This window comes from Opisthocomus hoazin, chromosome 2, assembly GCF_030867145.1.
Source record: "Opisthocomus hoazin isolate bOpiHoa1 chromosome 2, bOpiHoa1.hap1, whole genome shotgun sequence".
In the NCBI taxonomy this organism is placed as follows: domain Eukaryota; kingdom Metazoa; phylum Chordata; class Aves; order Opisthocomiformes; family Opisthocomidae; genus Opisthocomus; species Opisthocomus hoazin.
The window spans coordinates 90,755,345-90,772,767 of NC_134415.1; the positions used below are offsets into that span (position 1 = coordinate 90,755,345).

General features: G+C 43.9%; 1 protein-coding gene across 4 annotated transcripts in view; it reads right to left on the reverse strand.

Moving 5' to 3' along the window:
- Positions 1-4,853: 4,853 nt before the first annotated feature.
- The window catches only part of HTR1E (5-hydroxytryptamine receptor 1E), a 44,625-nt gene continuing 32,055 nt past the window's right edge, over positions 4,854-17,423 (reverse strand). For all 4 annotated transcript variants that reach the window (XM_075414412.1, XM_075414411.1, XM_075414409.1 and 1 more), the window contains one exon: positions 4,854-11,658. In XM_075414412.1, coding sequence (XP_075270527.1) covers positions 10,380-11,474 — 1,095 coding nt within the window. In that variant the 5' untranslated portion in view covers positions 11,475-11,658 and the 3' untranslated portion in view covers positions 4,854-10,379. The remainder of the gene's footprint in view (positions 11,659-17,423) is intronic.

Genomic DNA, 17,423 nt, shown 5'->3' on the forward strand with positions numbered 1-17,423 from the left:
TGCTGATGGTAGTTCTGTCCCTAATGATGCGCATATGTATGTAAAAGCATAATACATTTCACCTGTCACTTCTTCAGCTTGCTTCGCTTTTCCCTTGTCATTCCAATGACAGAAGTGTTGATCTCGGAGTACCACAAAGTGCAGAGCGCTCTTGCAGAGATACAGAATTGCTGAGAAATACAGGGAGGGCCTGGAGGGAGCAAGTCAGGAGGGCAAATCAATCCTTATCTGGGCATGTTCTGCCTCTGCAAGTTTTTCACGTCTTGCTGCTCATGTTTGCTGTGGCTTTTGGTTCACTGGCTGAGGAATGCATATGCTAACATATGTGCTGCTGCTGAAGTCAAACTGACCCCCTGGCTCTAAGGTAATAGTTCACAGGTAAATATTAGTCCAACAGGATAAGGGGGGAATGTGTGGAAGAAGAAGGAAATGGAGAGATGGAATCAAGACAAGATCTTTCGTCTAAAACAATCAGCATTCAGATGTCGTTGGTTATTGTAACTCTGAAAGGTAGATCAGTCAAATTTTCAAGCAACCTGCAAAAGTAGCTCCAAATTTTATGCATTGAGAGACTGATTCAAAGGCAGTTGAAGACAGTACCAGCTCTACCACTGACTTGTGCAACTGGATCCAGTTCCCAAAATTTTATGGGTGTGCAATATACAAAAATTAAACACGAAAAGCTGATCACAATGCCCCAGAACTTCTCAGAATTTTGTCCTCTTGAAACAATTTTCCTTTAGAGGATACCCTACAGGCTGTTTCTTCAATACAGAAATAACTGTAATCTCCAGAGGGAGTCCAATTGGCCCAAAGGACCTCCAGCCTTCGTGTGCTGGTAGTGATCAGCATTGACTCACGGTAGCTGTGCTGTGAAAATCAGTATTGATTGATTTTCCAAAGAGGGAGAGGAAAAGGAGCAAACAGAGATATGGCATGAGGAGAGAGCATGTCAATTAGCCAGGAGAGCCAGCAGGACCTGCTTCGTGCTCTGTGCCCCATGAGTTATTTCATATACCTTGACATGCCTGACCGCTGCTGAGTGCCACAGCTACTCTTGGTGGCTGCCAAATGGCACGCTCAAGGGTGAGCTAAGCTATCAGCTGTGACTGAAACTCCTTTGTCCCATACTTGTGCCCATGTGGAGGTGGAGAGCAGCAAGGCCACTGGACTGTGGCTGCTTTGGGGCTGCAGTGCCACCAGCTTGTGGTTCCCCAGCCTGGGGGCAGAAAGGGCATTTGGTCTCCTCCATTGTATGTTCAGCTCTTCAAGCTGGGTGCTGAGCTGAGAAGATGCCATCACCACAACAGGCCCTTTGAAGACCGGTAAGACCTTGGCAATGGTTGCTTTTGTGAACATTGGTGGCTGCTGTGTGAGGTGTTGGAAAGCCCAGCCGCAGCACTCGGGCGTTAGTGGTGTCACCGTGTGGTGGGTGCTGCCAGCCCTTCCTGTTCTGTCAATGCAACCTTTTAACTGTCTTGGTGATGAGGACTGGCTGGCCTGTGCCTTGGCTTTCTCTGCGTGCAAGCTAGGTCTGGTCTCGGTAGCCTTTATGCACTGTCCGCACCTCTCTTGGCCTGAACACTTCCTGCAGCGTCTGCACAAGAGAAATGGTCGCTGTGGTATCTGCACGAGAGAAATGGCTCGTTTCCAGCCAGGACCGGTGGTTGTGGAGAGTGCAATGCTCTCTTTTACAGTGGGTTTGAATCTCCTGCTTGGTAGTGTTTTGCTCAGCAGAAAATCAGGACTTGTTAGTCTGCTTTAGGGAATGGGGACATTTAGAAACTGTTCCCGGTGTGGCTGTTTCAGCACCTGAGTTGGTCTGTTGCTGCCCACAGGGTATGTGCCTCCCTGCAGCATGAAGAAGAGTTTGGTGGTAAAAAAGCAGGTCAACGGAGCAAAGCAAGAGCATCCCTGTAACGTGAGCTAATGTGTCCTTTCTAACTGAGGTACTGCTGGTCAAGATGCTGTGGCCTGAGCTTTTGCATGGGCTGATGCACGCGTACAACCCCGTGAGGAACGATAGTCAGCCCTTGCTGCTGTCTGCCTCGCTGTAACTTGCCATAGGGGCTAGATTAAAGTAGCAGGGATATAGCAGCACGTGCTCCATCCAGGCAGGTCTACTCTCCCCAGGGGTTTCTGCTGCAGGTCTGAGTGGAGCTGGCGGCGTGGAGCAGGTTTGTTGTGCTGGGCCACGCCACAGAGAGAGGGGACAGCGGCTGCCATGGGGCTGTGCCTCACTGAGAGATGCCCAGCGCACGATGCTTGCAGGCAGCTTGTTCGCCGTCTGCCACCCGTGTGGACGCCGGTCCTGCTCTGTCCCACGCGTGCTGGTGCAGTGGGGTTGGAGCACACAGCTCCGGCCACTTGCTTAGTGCCCAGCCCACGGGAGCAGTGGTCCTGTCCTCCACACCCGCCACTTTTATCTTGGTCAGAGGTGCCCTGCGTCCCCTGGGCAAAGGTGGAAGTGGCAGTTTGGCTGGGGACAGACCGGGCTCGGAGGAAGGCGGGTGATAGGGGTCACACCATGTCCTCGGTGCGCAGGGGAAGACAAGACACAGCCTCTGCCAGCCCAGGTCTCCATCCCCTTCCTACCCATGGGCTCTGCACGCGTGGTAGGAAGTGGTACGCCCTCCTCCCGATCTTAATTAAACCCACAGATAACCTGCTCTTTAGCAAGGAGCAATACTGCTGTAGTGAAAAATTAAAGGATTATGATCTGTGACTTGTGTGTATATGCAAGCATTGGACCAAGACAACCATGCTTAATTTTGCAATCCTAGATTAACTTCTGTGACCTAATTGGATTAATTTTTTCTTTCTGCCTGCTTCAGAAACCGTGCAAGCCATAATACAGAAATGTTCTCCTGAAATTGCAAAAGTAAGAGGTATTTTCTTGTTACTCCAAATTTAAAAAGTGATTCTTTACATTTCTCATATTCAGACTTAGCAATACAAGAATGAGGAATTGCACCAGAATATGTATGAATAAAAAGAAAGCTCTAGCTGATCGGCTTGATTTTAGTGGTCAAATTCTCCATTTTAAAAGCTCTGAAACAGGAGGTGTTAGCCTGATTTTTTTATTTATTGGAGAAATAAGCTTGTTGAGGCTTATCCCAGCACTCTAGCAGCTTGTCAGGCTGTTCCTCCTGTAAAGGACTGAGATATTATTTCTAGTGGCATCACAGAGGTGGAAGTAATTTGTATGGAACTTTTGATTCCTCTGAAAAGATTGTTGTAGAAAGCTTTGGAGAGAAACCATTTTTTATTGTTAAAACCACTGGAAGGTCACTCTGCTCATTGCAGGTAGTTCAGGCATACACCTGTGATTTCGTGTTTTGCTTCTTAGTGCTCCTTTAATAGCCAGAAGCTGAGTCATTTCAAATTACGCACAAAACAACACTTCACAAATGAATAGGAATTCTGTCGTCCCTCTTCCCAGAAATTACGTTTTGTTTCTTAATCAACAAAACGTGCCTCTCTTATAAAGCATAGCTGAAATGAGACAGTGCTTTATGCCTCACCCGACAGAAATGTGTCGATTTGCAGTCATGTGGCGTATGAAATGAGTACTGGAGACAGTGCTTTGGAAGAATCGAGTACCCCAATGACATGGGATCTTGCACCAGATAGAAATGAGGGTGAGAATTTGTCATGCAGGAAATTAATCCACAAAAACTTCAGAGAGCTGATCTATATGCTAATGTCTAAGAATGCAGTGCAAGCAACTGGAAGAGGGTGAAATATGGGTGGGGGAGGTTGGTGGGATGGAGTGGTGCAGGGGGGCTTTTCCAACACTGCTTATTGCATCTGGGAACCATACTAGTGGTGGCTGTAGTTTCTACTGATAGAAGCCCCATGGGAGAGTAGAAGAGAGAGAATTATTAAAAAGGGATCTTAAAAAACCGTGACACATGGGAAGACATTGTGGTGTATTACACAGCATCTCTCATTTGGAAGAATCTTGACGCACTTTAGAAATCTGATTTGTAGTAAAACTGCAATAAAACAGTAGCAGAGGCTGTGCAGAGCAGTGCCATGGAACACAGCCTGCAACCTGATTTCCTAAAGTCAAAAGCAGAGTGATGCTTAGGTAGTGTGCATTAACATAGCACAAGGTAGCCTTGCTTCTTGCTACAGGTTACTTGAAGCCACCGCAGTGCAGAGAAGGGCTGCAAAGGAAAAGGAGGAGAGATAAGAAACAGAGGGAAAAATTAACAAACAGGGGTGACAGACCAGGAAATTTTGAGATGGGGAGAAAAGGGATTAAGAAGGAAAAAATTTGAAACAAATAATTCTTCCTTAGGTGTTTGAGAAGAGGCTCATATCATTTGCTAGTATATGTTTTTCCCACAGCTTGTTCATGGTTACACCTTCTACTTACAGCAGAAACACTGGAAGTTTACCTTTAAGGGCTGATTCAGTGCTCATACAGATTAGCAGAATTCTTCCCAGTCACACTTACCGAGCAGTGATCGGCAGTGGAGTTGTTGTATACTTGGGTGGGGACACATTAAACCACGAGACATTGTATAAATTGTTCTCCAGGGCTGATAGACATGACAGGAGATCATTTCCAGTTTACGTCAATTTGAATGTAGCAAACAGTGTAGACTGAGCGGGAAGGGGTAACTTCATCATACAACATCATCTACGTGCGATCACCTAGATGGGATTCATGAAAAAGTAAAAATCCCCTGGCAGTGGCAGAGGAGAAGGGAGCAGTGTTGGCAATATTACACACATAGCAAAAACCAGAGAATGTTAAAGAATAATTTTACAGCTGATGAACATGGCTGACATTTATCCAAACTCAGACAATTTTTAAAAATTTTATTCTTTTTGTCCTCAGGAGAAAAACAGATAGCAATTACAAAGGGAGTATGTGTTGTATGGGACTCTAATGAAATACAACTTGCAATATATTGACTAGACCAAGTAGAAGATATCACAATATTTACTTTATTATGTGTCCACTTACACAATAAAGCAATTTAAGATAATTCTTCATATAAATCGTTTGGGTGTGTAAAAGATGAAAGTAAACCAGCCTGTCTGTTATTGATATTGGCAATAGTTAAACAAACGCAGGCAGAAGGACAATCTCTGCACTTGTGCTGCAAGCCTGTGTTTCCCCTCAACGCTGCAATACTCTTTACTTTTTGATAACTGGGATTGAAAACAGAGGAATGGAAACAAAGTCCTTAGAAACGATTACCTTATTCTCTTACCATCTTAGATAAAGCCACTTTTTTTTTTTTTTTTGTTTGTTCTCTTCTGATAAATGCAAAGGACAGAGAAATAAGAAGTGACAACTATGCAAAACTGGACAGCTCAGGTACATGGCAGTGAAGTCTGAGTAGTGACAACCTTTTATGTAAACTTGATGAAACAGGGACTTTGTTTTAAACCCTTTTGGAAAGTATAATGCTACCATAGAATCATAGAATGGTTTGGGTTGGGAGGGACCTTAAAGATCATCTAGTTCCACCCCCCCCCTGCCAGGGGCAGGGACACCTTCCACTAGACCAGGTTGCTCAAAGCCCCATCCAACCTGGCCTTGAACACTTCCAGGGAGGGGGCAGCCACAGCTTCTCTGGGCAACTTGTTCCAGTGTCTCACCACCTTCATAGTGAAGAATTTCTTCTTTACAGCAAATCTAAACCTACCCTCTTTCAGCTTGAAGCCATTACCCCTTGTCCTATCACTCCATGCTCTTGTAAGAAGTCCCTCTCCAGCTTTCTTGTAGGCCCTTTCAGGTACTGGAAGGCTGCTCTAAGGTCTACCCGCAGCCTTCTCTTCTGCAGGCTGAACAGCCCCAGCTCTCTCAGCCTTTCCTCACAGGAGAGCTGTTGCAACCCTCGGATCATTTCTGTGGCCCTATCATCTGTCTCCATTCAGGAAGAGCAACAAAACTAATCTCACGTACTGCGAACAGCTCAGTACATCATTGTGCTGAGGAAGCCCCAGTGTTGAAGGGATGTGGATGAGCCAAATCTAAGTGGCTCAGGATATATGCAGCTCTTAACGTGTTTTTCATATGTTTAGGATGTGCTGTGTGCTAGAGAGAGATAACTCACCTTGAGAGATGATGTGATCCACGTGGGAAAGACAGAGAGAAAGGACAGATGATATATGCACAATAATTCCTCCACTGCCCATGTTGACTGTTTGTCTTTCAGGAGTCATATCAGAAGTGGATTTGAGAAGGACAAAAACATCAGCTGCAAGGAACAGGAGAGATGTTGCACTGCACGGAGGTGGTGAAGAGAAAGCTTGTAGAGAAGACAGATGAGGTTGGCACAGGCAGAAGAGCAGGAGCTGAGTGCAACCTGAGTTACCTGTGCAGGTACAGATCCCTGAAAGTGAAGATACAGGTCCCTAAAATGGTAATAAGAGGGCCAATTTTAATGTAGTAGAAAGGAAACAACAAAGATAGGATACAGAAGGAGGGTGACAAGCTAAAAATAGCAGGTGAAATAGTATTTGAAGAGTATGTCTTTTGGGGAGTCCACCTGGTTGACGGGTGCAGTCTTCAGGGATGGGGATGTATGAAATCACTTCAAAGCACTGGCTGCTTACACAGAGCAAAAAACTTCTGGATATGGCCTGGACACGTGTAAGACAGAGTAAAACATAGCAGACTTGAACACCCACAGTCATGGGAATCCTGATGAGAGCACTGAGATGGGGGACGAGAGCGGGGGCTTGCTTCAGTAGGACCATGATAGATTTAGGGATTAGGGAGAGTCAGAAACCCAAAGGCAGGATCATGTGTTGAGGGTGTAAAGACAGGAGGAGACAGCACTCAGAGAAAATATGTAGAAGTGATGACAGGGTCTGAACAGGCAGGTCGGTATGAACCCTGCTGTAGAGAGGGAAGGAGAGGGGAGGAAAAACCTTTTAACAAACATCAGAGGAAAGGCAGGAAGACAACTATGCAAGAGGAGAACTAGGGAAAATAAGACTTTGAGGAGGACAGATGTTTTAGAGAGGCTAAGGAAGATGGATGTAGGCTGAAGGTCTTGGATACATCATTCAGAGCCTGCTGGGCAGAGCTTGCATTGCAGAGCGTGGTGTGGCTGGGCCTGATCCAGGACAGGTATGAACTGGGAGCTGTCACGGATAAGAAGTCAAAGTTTCAGAAGTGTCTCCAAGACCTTTGTAAAATCAGCAAATAATTAACACAGGGAAAAAAAATGAAGTTGCCAAACAATGGTGCCGGACTAGCAAAAGTTTTTATTTCCATGAGACAAGAGGTAATTTCTGATTAAGTTAAATTGTTTGATGTAAACAATCCTCTAAATTGTTCCTGACTTTGAGTCTGAGCGTGGGGAAAATGTACAGGACATCTTCATCAGTCTAGTGGCATTTGTTGGGAAACATAGCTCTGTGTTTAGCTAATGACATAATTAGAAAAGCAGTAGTCAGCTGCCAGTGAATGGTGAGTCTCTGTTTAACAGGGAAGCATAAAAATTAAACATCCATCTGTTTTTTTCCTGTTAATTACCTCTAAATATTAAAATTGAATACAGTCTTCAACCTGATTGGTAGTTTGAGTGGTAATAGTGGAGATCAGATACTTAAAGAAAGACAGTGGAAATGAAGATGATGCAGCTCCTGTATTTTACAGCTACCATACCTATCTCTGAAACATTTCTACTACCTACAACAGCTGCTGTGGAGGTCTTGTTCACCATCTCTGGTCCTTCAGCCATACCTCTGGCTTTAAATGAGCATCAGCATAAGTGGCAGAATTAACTGAGCCGTTGCTTTTGCATGAGAAACGTGATGGTATGCTACATGCCAGCAGCAGTGTCTACCTGGGGGGTTGGTCCTGCTTTGAGGGTTGTTGTTAGTGGGGCTTGGACTCATTGGCCTCCAGAGATCCCTTCCAACCTAAATTACTCTGGGTGCCGGTGTGCCCTTAGAAGCTGGCTGGGGCGCAGTTTCTGCCTCGTCTTAGCCGAGTGCCTTGGGGTGACTCAGACTGTCTGCTGGGGCAGTCCCACACATTTGCTGTTCCCTTTCTGATCATTACTGTAGCTGGACACCCTGGTAGCAGAGTAGCAAACGGCCCAAGGGACACCAAAACCTACCATCTTCTAGGAACGGCTGCCGGTGCACCCTGTCTTCCCTGCAGCAGTCACCTTGCCCAGGGAAATTATGCACAAACCTTGTTCTTTATTAATCATTTCTATTGAGCTTGCTGAAAGAAAAAATAAAATTATTCTGCAGCAGTTCTTACAAATACTACTTTTTATTTTGATTCGCAGCTATTTTTGTTCCTAACAGCATATGCCCTCTGGGGAGCTGCTTTGGAAGTTTTATAGATAAGGCAGGGTCAGGCCACTCTTCCCCAGCTTTAATCAACAGTTTCCACCTCCAGCAAACTGCAAAAAGGAAAAACCATAATGGATCTCTGGGCTTCCTCACTAGAAGACATTTTCAGTGGCCGAGATTATTTTTTCTCTCTTTTTAGATATTAATGCTAGCTAGTAGGGAACCTAAAGGCAGCTGGAGAAGGTAGCTGTGACAATAGCTTCAGAAGGGCAGCTGGAGATAAACCTCCTAAACTCAGGCATGGAAAACCTGGAGTCCTTAAAGCAGAATCCCACTGCATGTGGGTAAGAGGCAGGTCACACTTTTGTCACCTTCAAACTTGATTTACACTCAGCTTGTGGCACTGCATCTTTCCAGCTGAACGCTTTCTCTCAGAAATAAGGATGTCATTTCTCAGCTCCATCTGGAGTTTATTACTCACATGTTACTTACACTTCCTTGACTCTTGATAAGAAAAATTATTGTCATATTGTAAATTTTCAAAACATTTTTCTGAGATGGCTTCCAGTGCTGTTACAACACTTTTGCTAGCTCTGATAGTTGTTTTGATGGATTTGGAGCTGCCATGTTATAGTTCACTGTTATTGCATGTCAGGTTGATGTATGTGGTATTTTCTGTATGGTATATCAGTATAATTCAAAAAGAATCTGTCCAGAAAAATGGACAGGGAAGAAAATTATGGTGCAAGGTAAGTAATCAATATTCAAACGATGCTTAGGAGTTGTTAATGGACAGTACCAGATTCTCAGCTTTGATTTTGCCCGTTCCTGACCTGATTTCCACAATAGCTGAACCAGGACATTTTAATTTTCATGAGCACGGAAGACAGGACACAAAGGACTCTCTGCCAGTCTCTCAAGACAAGGGAAGTAACTCCGTGAAGGACTCCTAGAACAAGAAATCCTGTTAGAGGAGGTGTTCATAGGTTAAGCTGACAAGAATGCCATTGGGAATTGTATGACGATGAGAAGGCAGATGTGCAGATTGCTATTTAAAAACATTATTTTCCCTAATTTTTTTTTTTTTGCTGTTGTTCAAACAGAAGATAATTTGGTTTTAGATGATGTTTCTAAATTTCTGTATATTGCTGGCCAGCTGAGAAGGTATCCAGTTGTTCAAGTCTGCAGGGTAAGATCAATTGATCCATGGGATTGTGCACCGCAAGGTCCAGGTAAAGTCTGGCGGAAGTGAATAAGGCCACCCCAGAACTGACCAAGGCACAAAGCCCAAGCCCTGAAGAAATATAGTTAGTGGTACTAAAATGTGACCAGTCAGATGTGCAGCTGGTCTTGCAAGCGTGACACTCGCTAACTGTGTCCTTTCAGTTGCCAAACAAACTGCACGGGTGTCAGTCCAATACGTTGAATGTAAATTCAGAATCTTACACAAAAAGAGCCACTTAAATAACGGCTTTGGGGTAAAAAATGGGATCCGTTTTTAGATGGAATGAACTGAACTTGGTTTTTGGGAGAGTATTCCTGAAGAAAGGAATGGTTTATTCTGCCTTAGCCCAAGCTGGAAATGGTGGTTATTTTCCGTCTAAATGGCTGCTACGGTTTTCTCAGAATGCCGCAGTAAAGATTTGCAGTTAAGCTGTCATGACCATGAAGTGTTTATTAATGTTTGAATGCGTACTTATGGAGTTCAGTTTGTAAGCCTTTATGTTACTACAGTGCATGATAATTTAGACGTTTGATTCTTAAACGAAAAAAGTATAAAAGTGAATATCGTTGTATGCTTCTCGAATCATTGATTACACAAAACGTCTTAAAAGTGAGTATTGAATAGTTTCTTTGTTTTCTGTTGTTTCATTGCTAAAAAATCTGTTCCTTTGTAGAATAAATTTATTTCAAACCCTTTACCATGAATAACACTAGAGGTAAAAAATGGCAGAACGAATTACAGGCTAAAGATAAGTCAAGCAATTAGGCAAACACAAAAGTCCCCTTTATCAAGGGAAATGGTGACAGAGTCAAATTATTTTGCTCGTTCTTAAGGCCAGGAGTCACGTCATCATCGTCATGTCCCAGTACTTTTAAGTATGTTCTCGACACCTGATGAGCTTTCTAAAGGCCAGCTTGAAATCTTCGTTAAAGCTAGTGTACAGCAAAGGGTTGATAAGGGAGTTGACATATCCAAGCCAGGTCAAGAAGTCTGCTACTTCTGGAGAGACAGTGCAAATGTGGAGGCCCACAAGCAACTCCTTGATGAAAAAGGGCAACCAGGACAAAATGAAAGCACCTAAAATCAGCCCCAGAATGCGAGCAGCCTTTCGTTCCCGCGTTGTGGAGATCTGCTGCCGGTCGCCAGCCAGGTCCAGGTCATTCTCAAAAGGAGGGATCCTCACAGACGCGTTGATTTTATCAAACTCCGTGGTCGGGTCGGATGTGGAGAAGTCTGAGACGCAGAATGTCTGTGTGAGCTTGCAGCTGGCAAATGAGTTTTGGCTGTCAGTGCTCCTGTTGCTGAGGTGGCGGCTTGAACCCCGCTTTTGGTAAAGGCTCTTTGCAGCGTGGTAAATTCTGTAGTACAGGATCAGGATCAAAGTCAATGGGATGTAAAATGCCCCGAATGTGGAATAAATAGTGTAGATGACATGATCGTGCTGAATGCGACACTCACTGGGAATACTGATGCTGTGGTGATTCCTCCAAAACAAAGGGGGCATTGATATGAAAATGGAGATCGTCCACACCGTGACTATCATCAGCCCAGCCCTTTTTGCCGTTCTTTTCCTGGCGTATTCGATAGCGTCTGTGATTGCCCAGTACCTGTCCAGAGCAATGACGCACAGGTGAAGGATCGAGCACGTGCAACAGGTCATGTCCACGCTAAGCCAGATCTCACAGATGAAGTATCCCAAAGTCCATTTATCTATCATTATGTAAGTGATGCTCAAGGGCATGACGAGAACAGCAACAAGGAGATCTGTCACAGCTAGTGAACATATTAAATAATTTGCCGGCTGGTGGAGCTTCTTGGTTGTGGAGATTGCTGCAATTACAGCAGAATTCAGCAGCATAGTCAAGGTTGTGATTGTGGCCAAGGTCAGGGTAACGAGCATCTTTTCAGTTACTGTTTTTGGCTTCGTAGCCACATTGGCTTCTGTGGTGCAATTTGTGAAATTCATTTTCCCCTCCAGGGTGCACGGTGAAAGAAGAAGTTGCTGCTTCAGGTAGCGAACAGGTCCAGGTTCAGAAGTCACCCATTTGAAAGAGGGACAGAGTTGCTCCAGGTACAATTTTTGGTTTTTATAATTCCATATTCAACAGAGCAGCAAAAAGTTTCCAGGTTTCCTCCTGTTCATTGTTTTCCTAGAACATAAAAACACTTCTGTTATTGAATCCAGAAAAATCTCACCTTTCGGCAAGAAGTCCTACACTTCTAATATTACCACCTCAAATAAAAACTTTTGGTGTCTTTTTCCTTCTCTTCTTCCTTTTCTTCCCCTTTTTCTCTGCATTCATAGTTCATTTCTTTTTCTTCTCTGAAGGGCACTTTGGGCCAGATTTCCTGCTGATGTGGACTGGTTGTTTCTCCTTTGTTTTGGAGATCTCGCTTAAACTGGGAGGTTGGACTAAGGGACATCTAGAGGTCCCTCCCAACAAACATTTCTATGATCTCTGTGAATTATTGATACTGGGAGCTAGTCCTTTTCCTGAATGTTAAATAGGCTGCAGCAGGTTAAGAGCTGAGGAAATCTGCCTTTTCATTTTAATTGCTATATGAGAGGGATCAATTACTTCTATATATCACCTTTGGAGAAAAGAAACAGAGCAGCCTATCTCAGCGAAGGCATGCCAGCATTTCATAGTTTTCTATTCTGCTTTTTCATATCCGTATCTGTATTAATATCTTGGAAACAGTACTTAAAACTTACTCAGGTTACCTTTAACATGCGGCTTTCAAACAATGTTTAAAGCTTTATGGCAAACGCTTAGTTTTACACAGCACATCAGTGTTGCTAGGAGCTTATATGGTTTTGTCTAATTATTCTTGACATTTCACATATCCCACTGTGCATGTCTTTAGAGGAGACAGACAAAAAGCTTTTGCCTTTGCTTTGAGATTTGTATATCAAATTGTGCTCCGTGTCAGACAGTCCAGTATGATGCAAGGTACAAACAATAATTTTAAAAAAAGGTGTAATTTTGTTTCAGGAGTTCATATGTCTTTTCCACGCATCCTAAACGCTGACTGAAGCCAGAGTTAGCAGTCTGTGAGATGCAACTTGAGACAACCTCTGGGGCCTTGCTTACTTATTTGTAATTTATCTTGGCATAAATGAAAACGGAAATGCTGAATCCTTTTCCATTAAAATAAACAGAAAGATTCCTTCCCCTGGCTTCACTTACCAAAGAGTAAGAAGCCCTCTAGGCTAGTCGCACAGCTCCCTCGACAGGCAAGTGAATGAGACAGTGGCTGCCAGAAATATACTTGTCCCCTCTCAAGACAAGTCTTTAAGGCAGATGGTGTGAATCACATCCTGGAAATGCTGATCCTTCTCTATTTTGACTACAAGTGGCTCCTCCACAGTTGCATTTAGAATACACGTCTGATTTTTAGATGGCTAAATTTGAGAGGTAAAACCCGTTCTCACTGACACCAGCAGGACTTAGATTAGGTTCTGAGAGAGAGTTTGCACATGCAAGCTAATGAGGAATTAAGAATTTGAATGAGGAATTAAGAATTTGAATGAGGAATTATGAATTTAAAGCTAGTCAGCTGCTTAGCTCTGTGTACATATGCTTTTATTCAGAAATTGGACTGCTGTCTTCTGAATGAGCTGAATGAGGAACAATCAAAAATAGAAACTTTAGAAAAAAACTGTTCTTTGGAGATAGGACCTAGGAAAGCAGATCTCTATAGTCATAGACTCTGGGTTAGCAAAACATGAGTTTTAAGTTCTATGAAAAGGACAGCAGAAGCCTTCCCCCTCCCTCCCCACTCTCCCCCCCGATGAAGTAGACTCCACTCTTCAGAAACTGCTTTAAAGTATGAATAGCCTTATAGAAAATATCAGGCCTGCTCGTTAAGCATAGGCTGGACAAGCCAGATGGAAATTCTTCTGCAGTCTTCAGGTTGTTACTGCATTGGAAATGCCAATTTGATCATTCAGGCCTAAAGCCAAAATTTCAGCTCAAACCTTCTTCACAAATTGTTCATGGGAGTCTTCTCTGTCAAGCCAGATCTTGATCTCCATTAGTTTGCACCCTTATTATGTCTGATGCTTTGACCAGAGGATAAAGCAAAGAGGCTTTCTTTCCCTCTCTGCACTCCTGGACCATGGACCAGGAGCAATTGCAATCCATATGCCTTCCTCAGCATCGTCACTTAGCAAGTGCCCTCTGGTCCACAACAACACTCAAAGGTACTGGAAGACACCATGGGATTTACATGTCCTCCACAACCACCTGTTGATCTGGTCCATGCATAGGAGAGATCTTGCTGCTTCTTGATGTAAGCGGCATTTTTTTCTGCTTGTCCTTCACTTCTCTCAGAGCCCTGAAGTTTCTTGGCCCTGGCATTTCTCCCCACCCTGTGTGGTCCCCACCATATTCTCTGCTGATCACTGCCTATATGCATCTTTAATCCAGCACGAACTGAATTGCTGTGGTTCTGTCCCCAAATGGCCTTTTGCACTGACGTAGCCCCAGGGAAATCCTTTCTGAACTCTGCCTGTTCTCTGCACCGCAAGGATACTCTGAAAAATAAATTCTTCCTTTCCTTAATGAACTTATCTTTAAACAAACCCCATCACACTTTATCAGACCCAAACACCAGGTTTCCATTAGGACAATGGATACTGCTGATCTCACAGGGGAGTCTGGTTGTTTAAGTCTGCTCGCTGCTCAGCAGGGCCAACATTTTTTTCCTTGGAAAACCACTACAATAAGTGAAGATGGGAGAAAATATAAACAAAGCATCGTCCCTGCAGAACACCAGCCTGCAGGTACCTCAGACCAGGCAAGCCCATCACTTCATTTCAAAACCCATCACCGGGGAGTTAATTTGGTTTTAATTCCCATTCTTTTCATAGGAAATGAGTCCTTAGCAATTCAGACAATATAAATACCACATACGAGAACTACATTAAGCCAACATTATTAAAGAAGTATATTTAGCTGCTGAAAAGTCTGGAGATGTTGGGCTGAAGGCTTCCTCTGTGGCTTAAGTCTGTGCCTCTTGTCATCCCTTACTCACATTCCGAGGATACACACTGGCGTTATAACATTAATCAGTAACATTAACTGTAGGCATTGTGTTTCCTTTCTCCTGCTGTTACCCCTTGCTGCTCCCCTTCCCAAGCTTTCCTCGTTTCTGTATGATCCCATCCCAGCTCCTGCCTCCTGGAGCAGACGCGGTGCCTTAGCTCTCTGGCAGCTTGGCCAGGGCTCCTGTCCAGCCGCCCGCAGTGCCCGCGCCACAGCCTGTCCCTCGCTGCCCTTGCCTGTCCAGCTTTTGCCTCTCTGCTGTTGCATTAGAAGGCACCTATATGGAGTATTTTGGCCCAGAAAAGAGATGGGGTCTTAAAATGGGAAGTGATTTACTGGAATATGTCAGTGATTGACCCCGCTTATTAATACAGGGCAGGATTTAAATGCTACTTATTATTAATCTTTAAAAATGCAGGTGTGGTTGTGGTCATACATTTTGTAGACTTTGTATTTTAATTCTTTATTTACTGCCTGTCTTTGGTGGTACCAGGCAGCCCCTGAACAGAGTCAGGGATGATCTAGTCCAAAACAGCACAAAAGAACCCAGGCTGTGATTCAGGAAGGCAAAGCCTGCGGCGGTTACCCTGGTGTAAGGGGTTCCTGTTGCTCAGTTTAGGATTAGCCTGGGGAACTGATGTGGCTTCACATTCTTTAGACTCATTTTCTGGTGTGGCCAGGGTACCTCCATGATTTTCTTCTCAGGTGAAGTTGCATGAAAGGCAGGACTGGTGTGACCAGGACAGGTACCAGTCCTGGGGCACTGGGGAAGGGGCACAGGGACGTGAGGGATTTGGTCTTGTGAAAACACGGTACTGGAAAATTTACATTCTGAGTGTTAGGCCACTTATGACAAACACATATAGAGAGCTACAAAGGGTCTGGTGAAAAAGCCAGGTACGTTAACAGGGAGAATTTTATTGTATCTAGTCAACAATAGCTGGTTTCCAGTAACTCTATCACTTGTCTAGTACTGCTATGTATAGTATTACTATCACTATAGTAATTGATTGTGGTTTTAGAAGTGACTTCTTGGAAGGGACATTAATAACAGTTATCTTATTTAAAGCACTCTCACTAAAAGCACTGCCATGTTTATGTTTTGCAGCTGTATCCCTTCAGGCTGTCAGTCATTTCACACAAAGTGAACTTTATACACACAGACTAATTTTACTGATTTGGTGGGAGAAACTCATCTGAGTTCCTCCAAACGGGACTCAATCACATTTCTTATTAGCTGATTATGGGTAATGGCATCGAGTGCTGTCTGGGAGGAGGACAAGAGGGAAGAGGATGATTAACTGTTCCTTAAAAGCAGCTGGACAGCTTTAAGCTGTGAGATGGCAATGTCCATGTCTGCTCCTGCCAGAAAATATCTCCACCTTCTCAGCACAGGACCACCGTGTAGCAGAATACTCTGAATTTCTCGTGGAGGGTTTTGACTCCAACTCCTTTGCCACTGAACTTTTCATGCTTCATAAGAAATGAAATAACATCGTTTGGAAAGAACGAGGGGAACTGGCTTTGCACATGTGTGTGCGCATATGTGTGTGCATATGGGGGTGTGTGTGTGCGTGCACATGCGTGTGAGTAGGGCAGGTTCTTTTACATCCATGGTTTTACATTTCCTTTAGGGAATTAAGGCACTGTGCAAATAATGCATCTTTGTGCCCTTAGCAACAATAAATCAATCTGACTTTGTTAAACCTTGAACTGGTCTGAGTGCTTTTCACTTTCTGTATTTCCGTGATCACAGTTGTGAAGTGCAAGAAACCGGCGAGCTCAGTGAGACAGGCAGCTAGCTTATGGAAAATATGACTTAGCACATTTATGATAATGTTAATATTTCAAACTATGGAAAGATGCTAAACTTCCAGTATTCTTCCTTGTTATCTCAAAGAGATTATTGCTTCCAAGTTCACACATACAAAGCACTGAAATTCAAGCCTTTCACTTCAAATTTATTTTGCAAGACCTTGCAACTTTCTAGATCATCCTGCTCTTGTAAAGTCAACCGATCTTCTTGGACTTCGTGGCTCTTTGGGAGCCAACTAGGCAAGTTGAGTTTAACTGAAGATTATAGGTTTCCAATACTTTGTATTGTATTCCGGCCTGCTGGTGTTGCTTTGGGCTTCTGAGGATCTCAGTGCTGCAGAGGGCATGTTACGGCAGCAGTCTTAACTGACTGCAATTTATATAGGTGCTGATGCTGTTTGTAACATGTCATATTGGGAAAAGTGGTACCCAGAAGCTGGGAAAGTGGAGATGGTCAGAATCACACCAATCTGTGCAGGATTGTCAGCAAAATAAAATCTTGCTGTCACCAGGCAGCTGATGATATTCACGCTCACAGCATGAGATTTTGATGCCAGCTGTATTGCAGGCAAAATGGAGGCAAACTATCAGAAGGTGGGTTGAGGTTGGCTTACAACAGCGTAAACTGGGATAGAGAAAATAAATGAAATGGCTACTTTCGTGCGAGGTCTGAAATCTTGTAAGAACCTGCCTAAGAAATTCCTAGCTGCATTGTGAGGCCTCAGATTTAGGGATGCAACCTTTTTCTACACAGGCTGAATGAGACCAAAAATGAAATGACTGTGAAGTTTATATGAACGGAGCTATGAATTTCATGTTCAAGTTAGATTTTCCCTGTGCACACTGGTGAACCGAGCAGCATGATGAAAAGACAGGTTGGAGGAACTCTGCACTAAGCAAGGTGTGTGGAGGCACGGCTCTTTCTGTGTTTGTATCTGTGGGCATCCAACTAACACTCCTACACGTGCTCACCCTGACATAAATAACCAGAGCGCAGTACGTTGTAATCAAGGATATAATGGCCTGCAGCCTGTTCTCCAGCGTGGCTG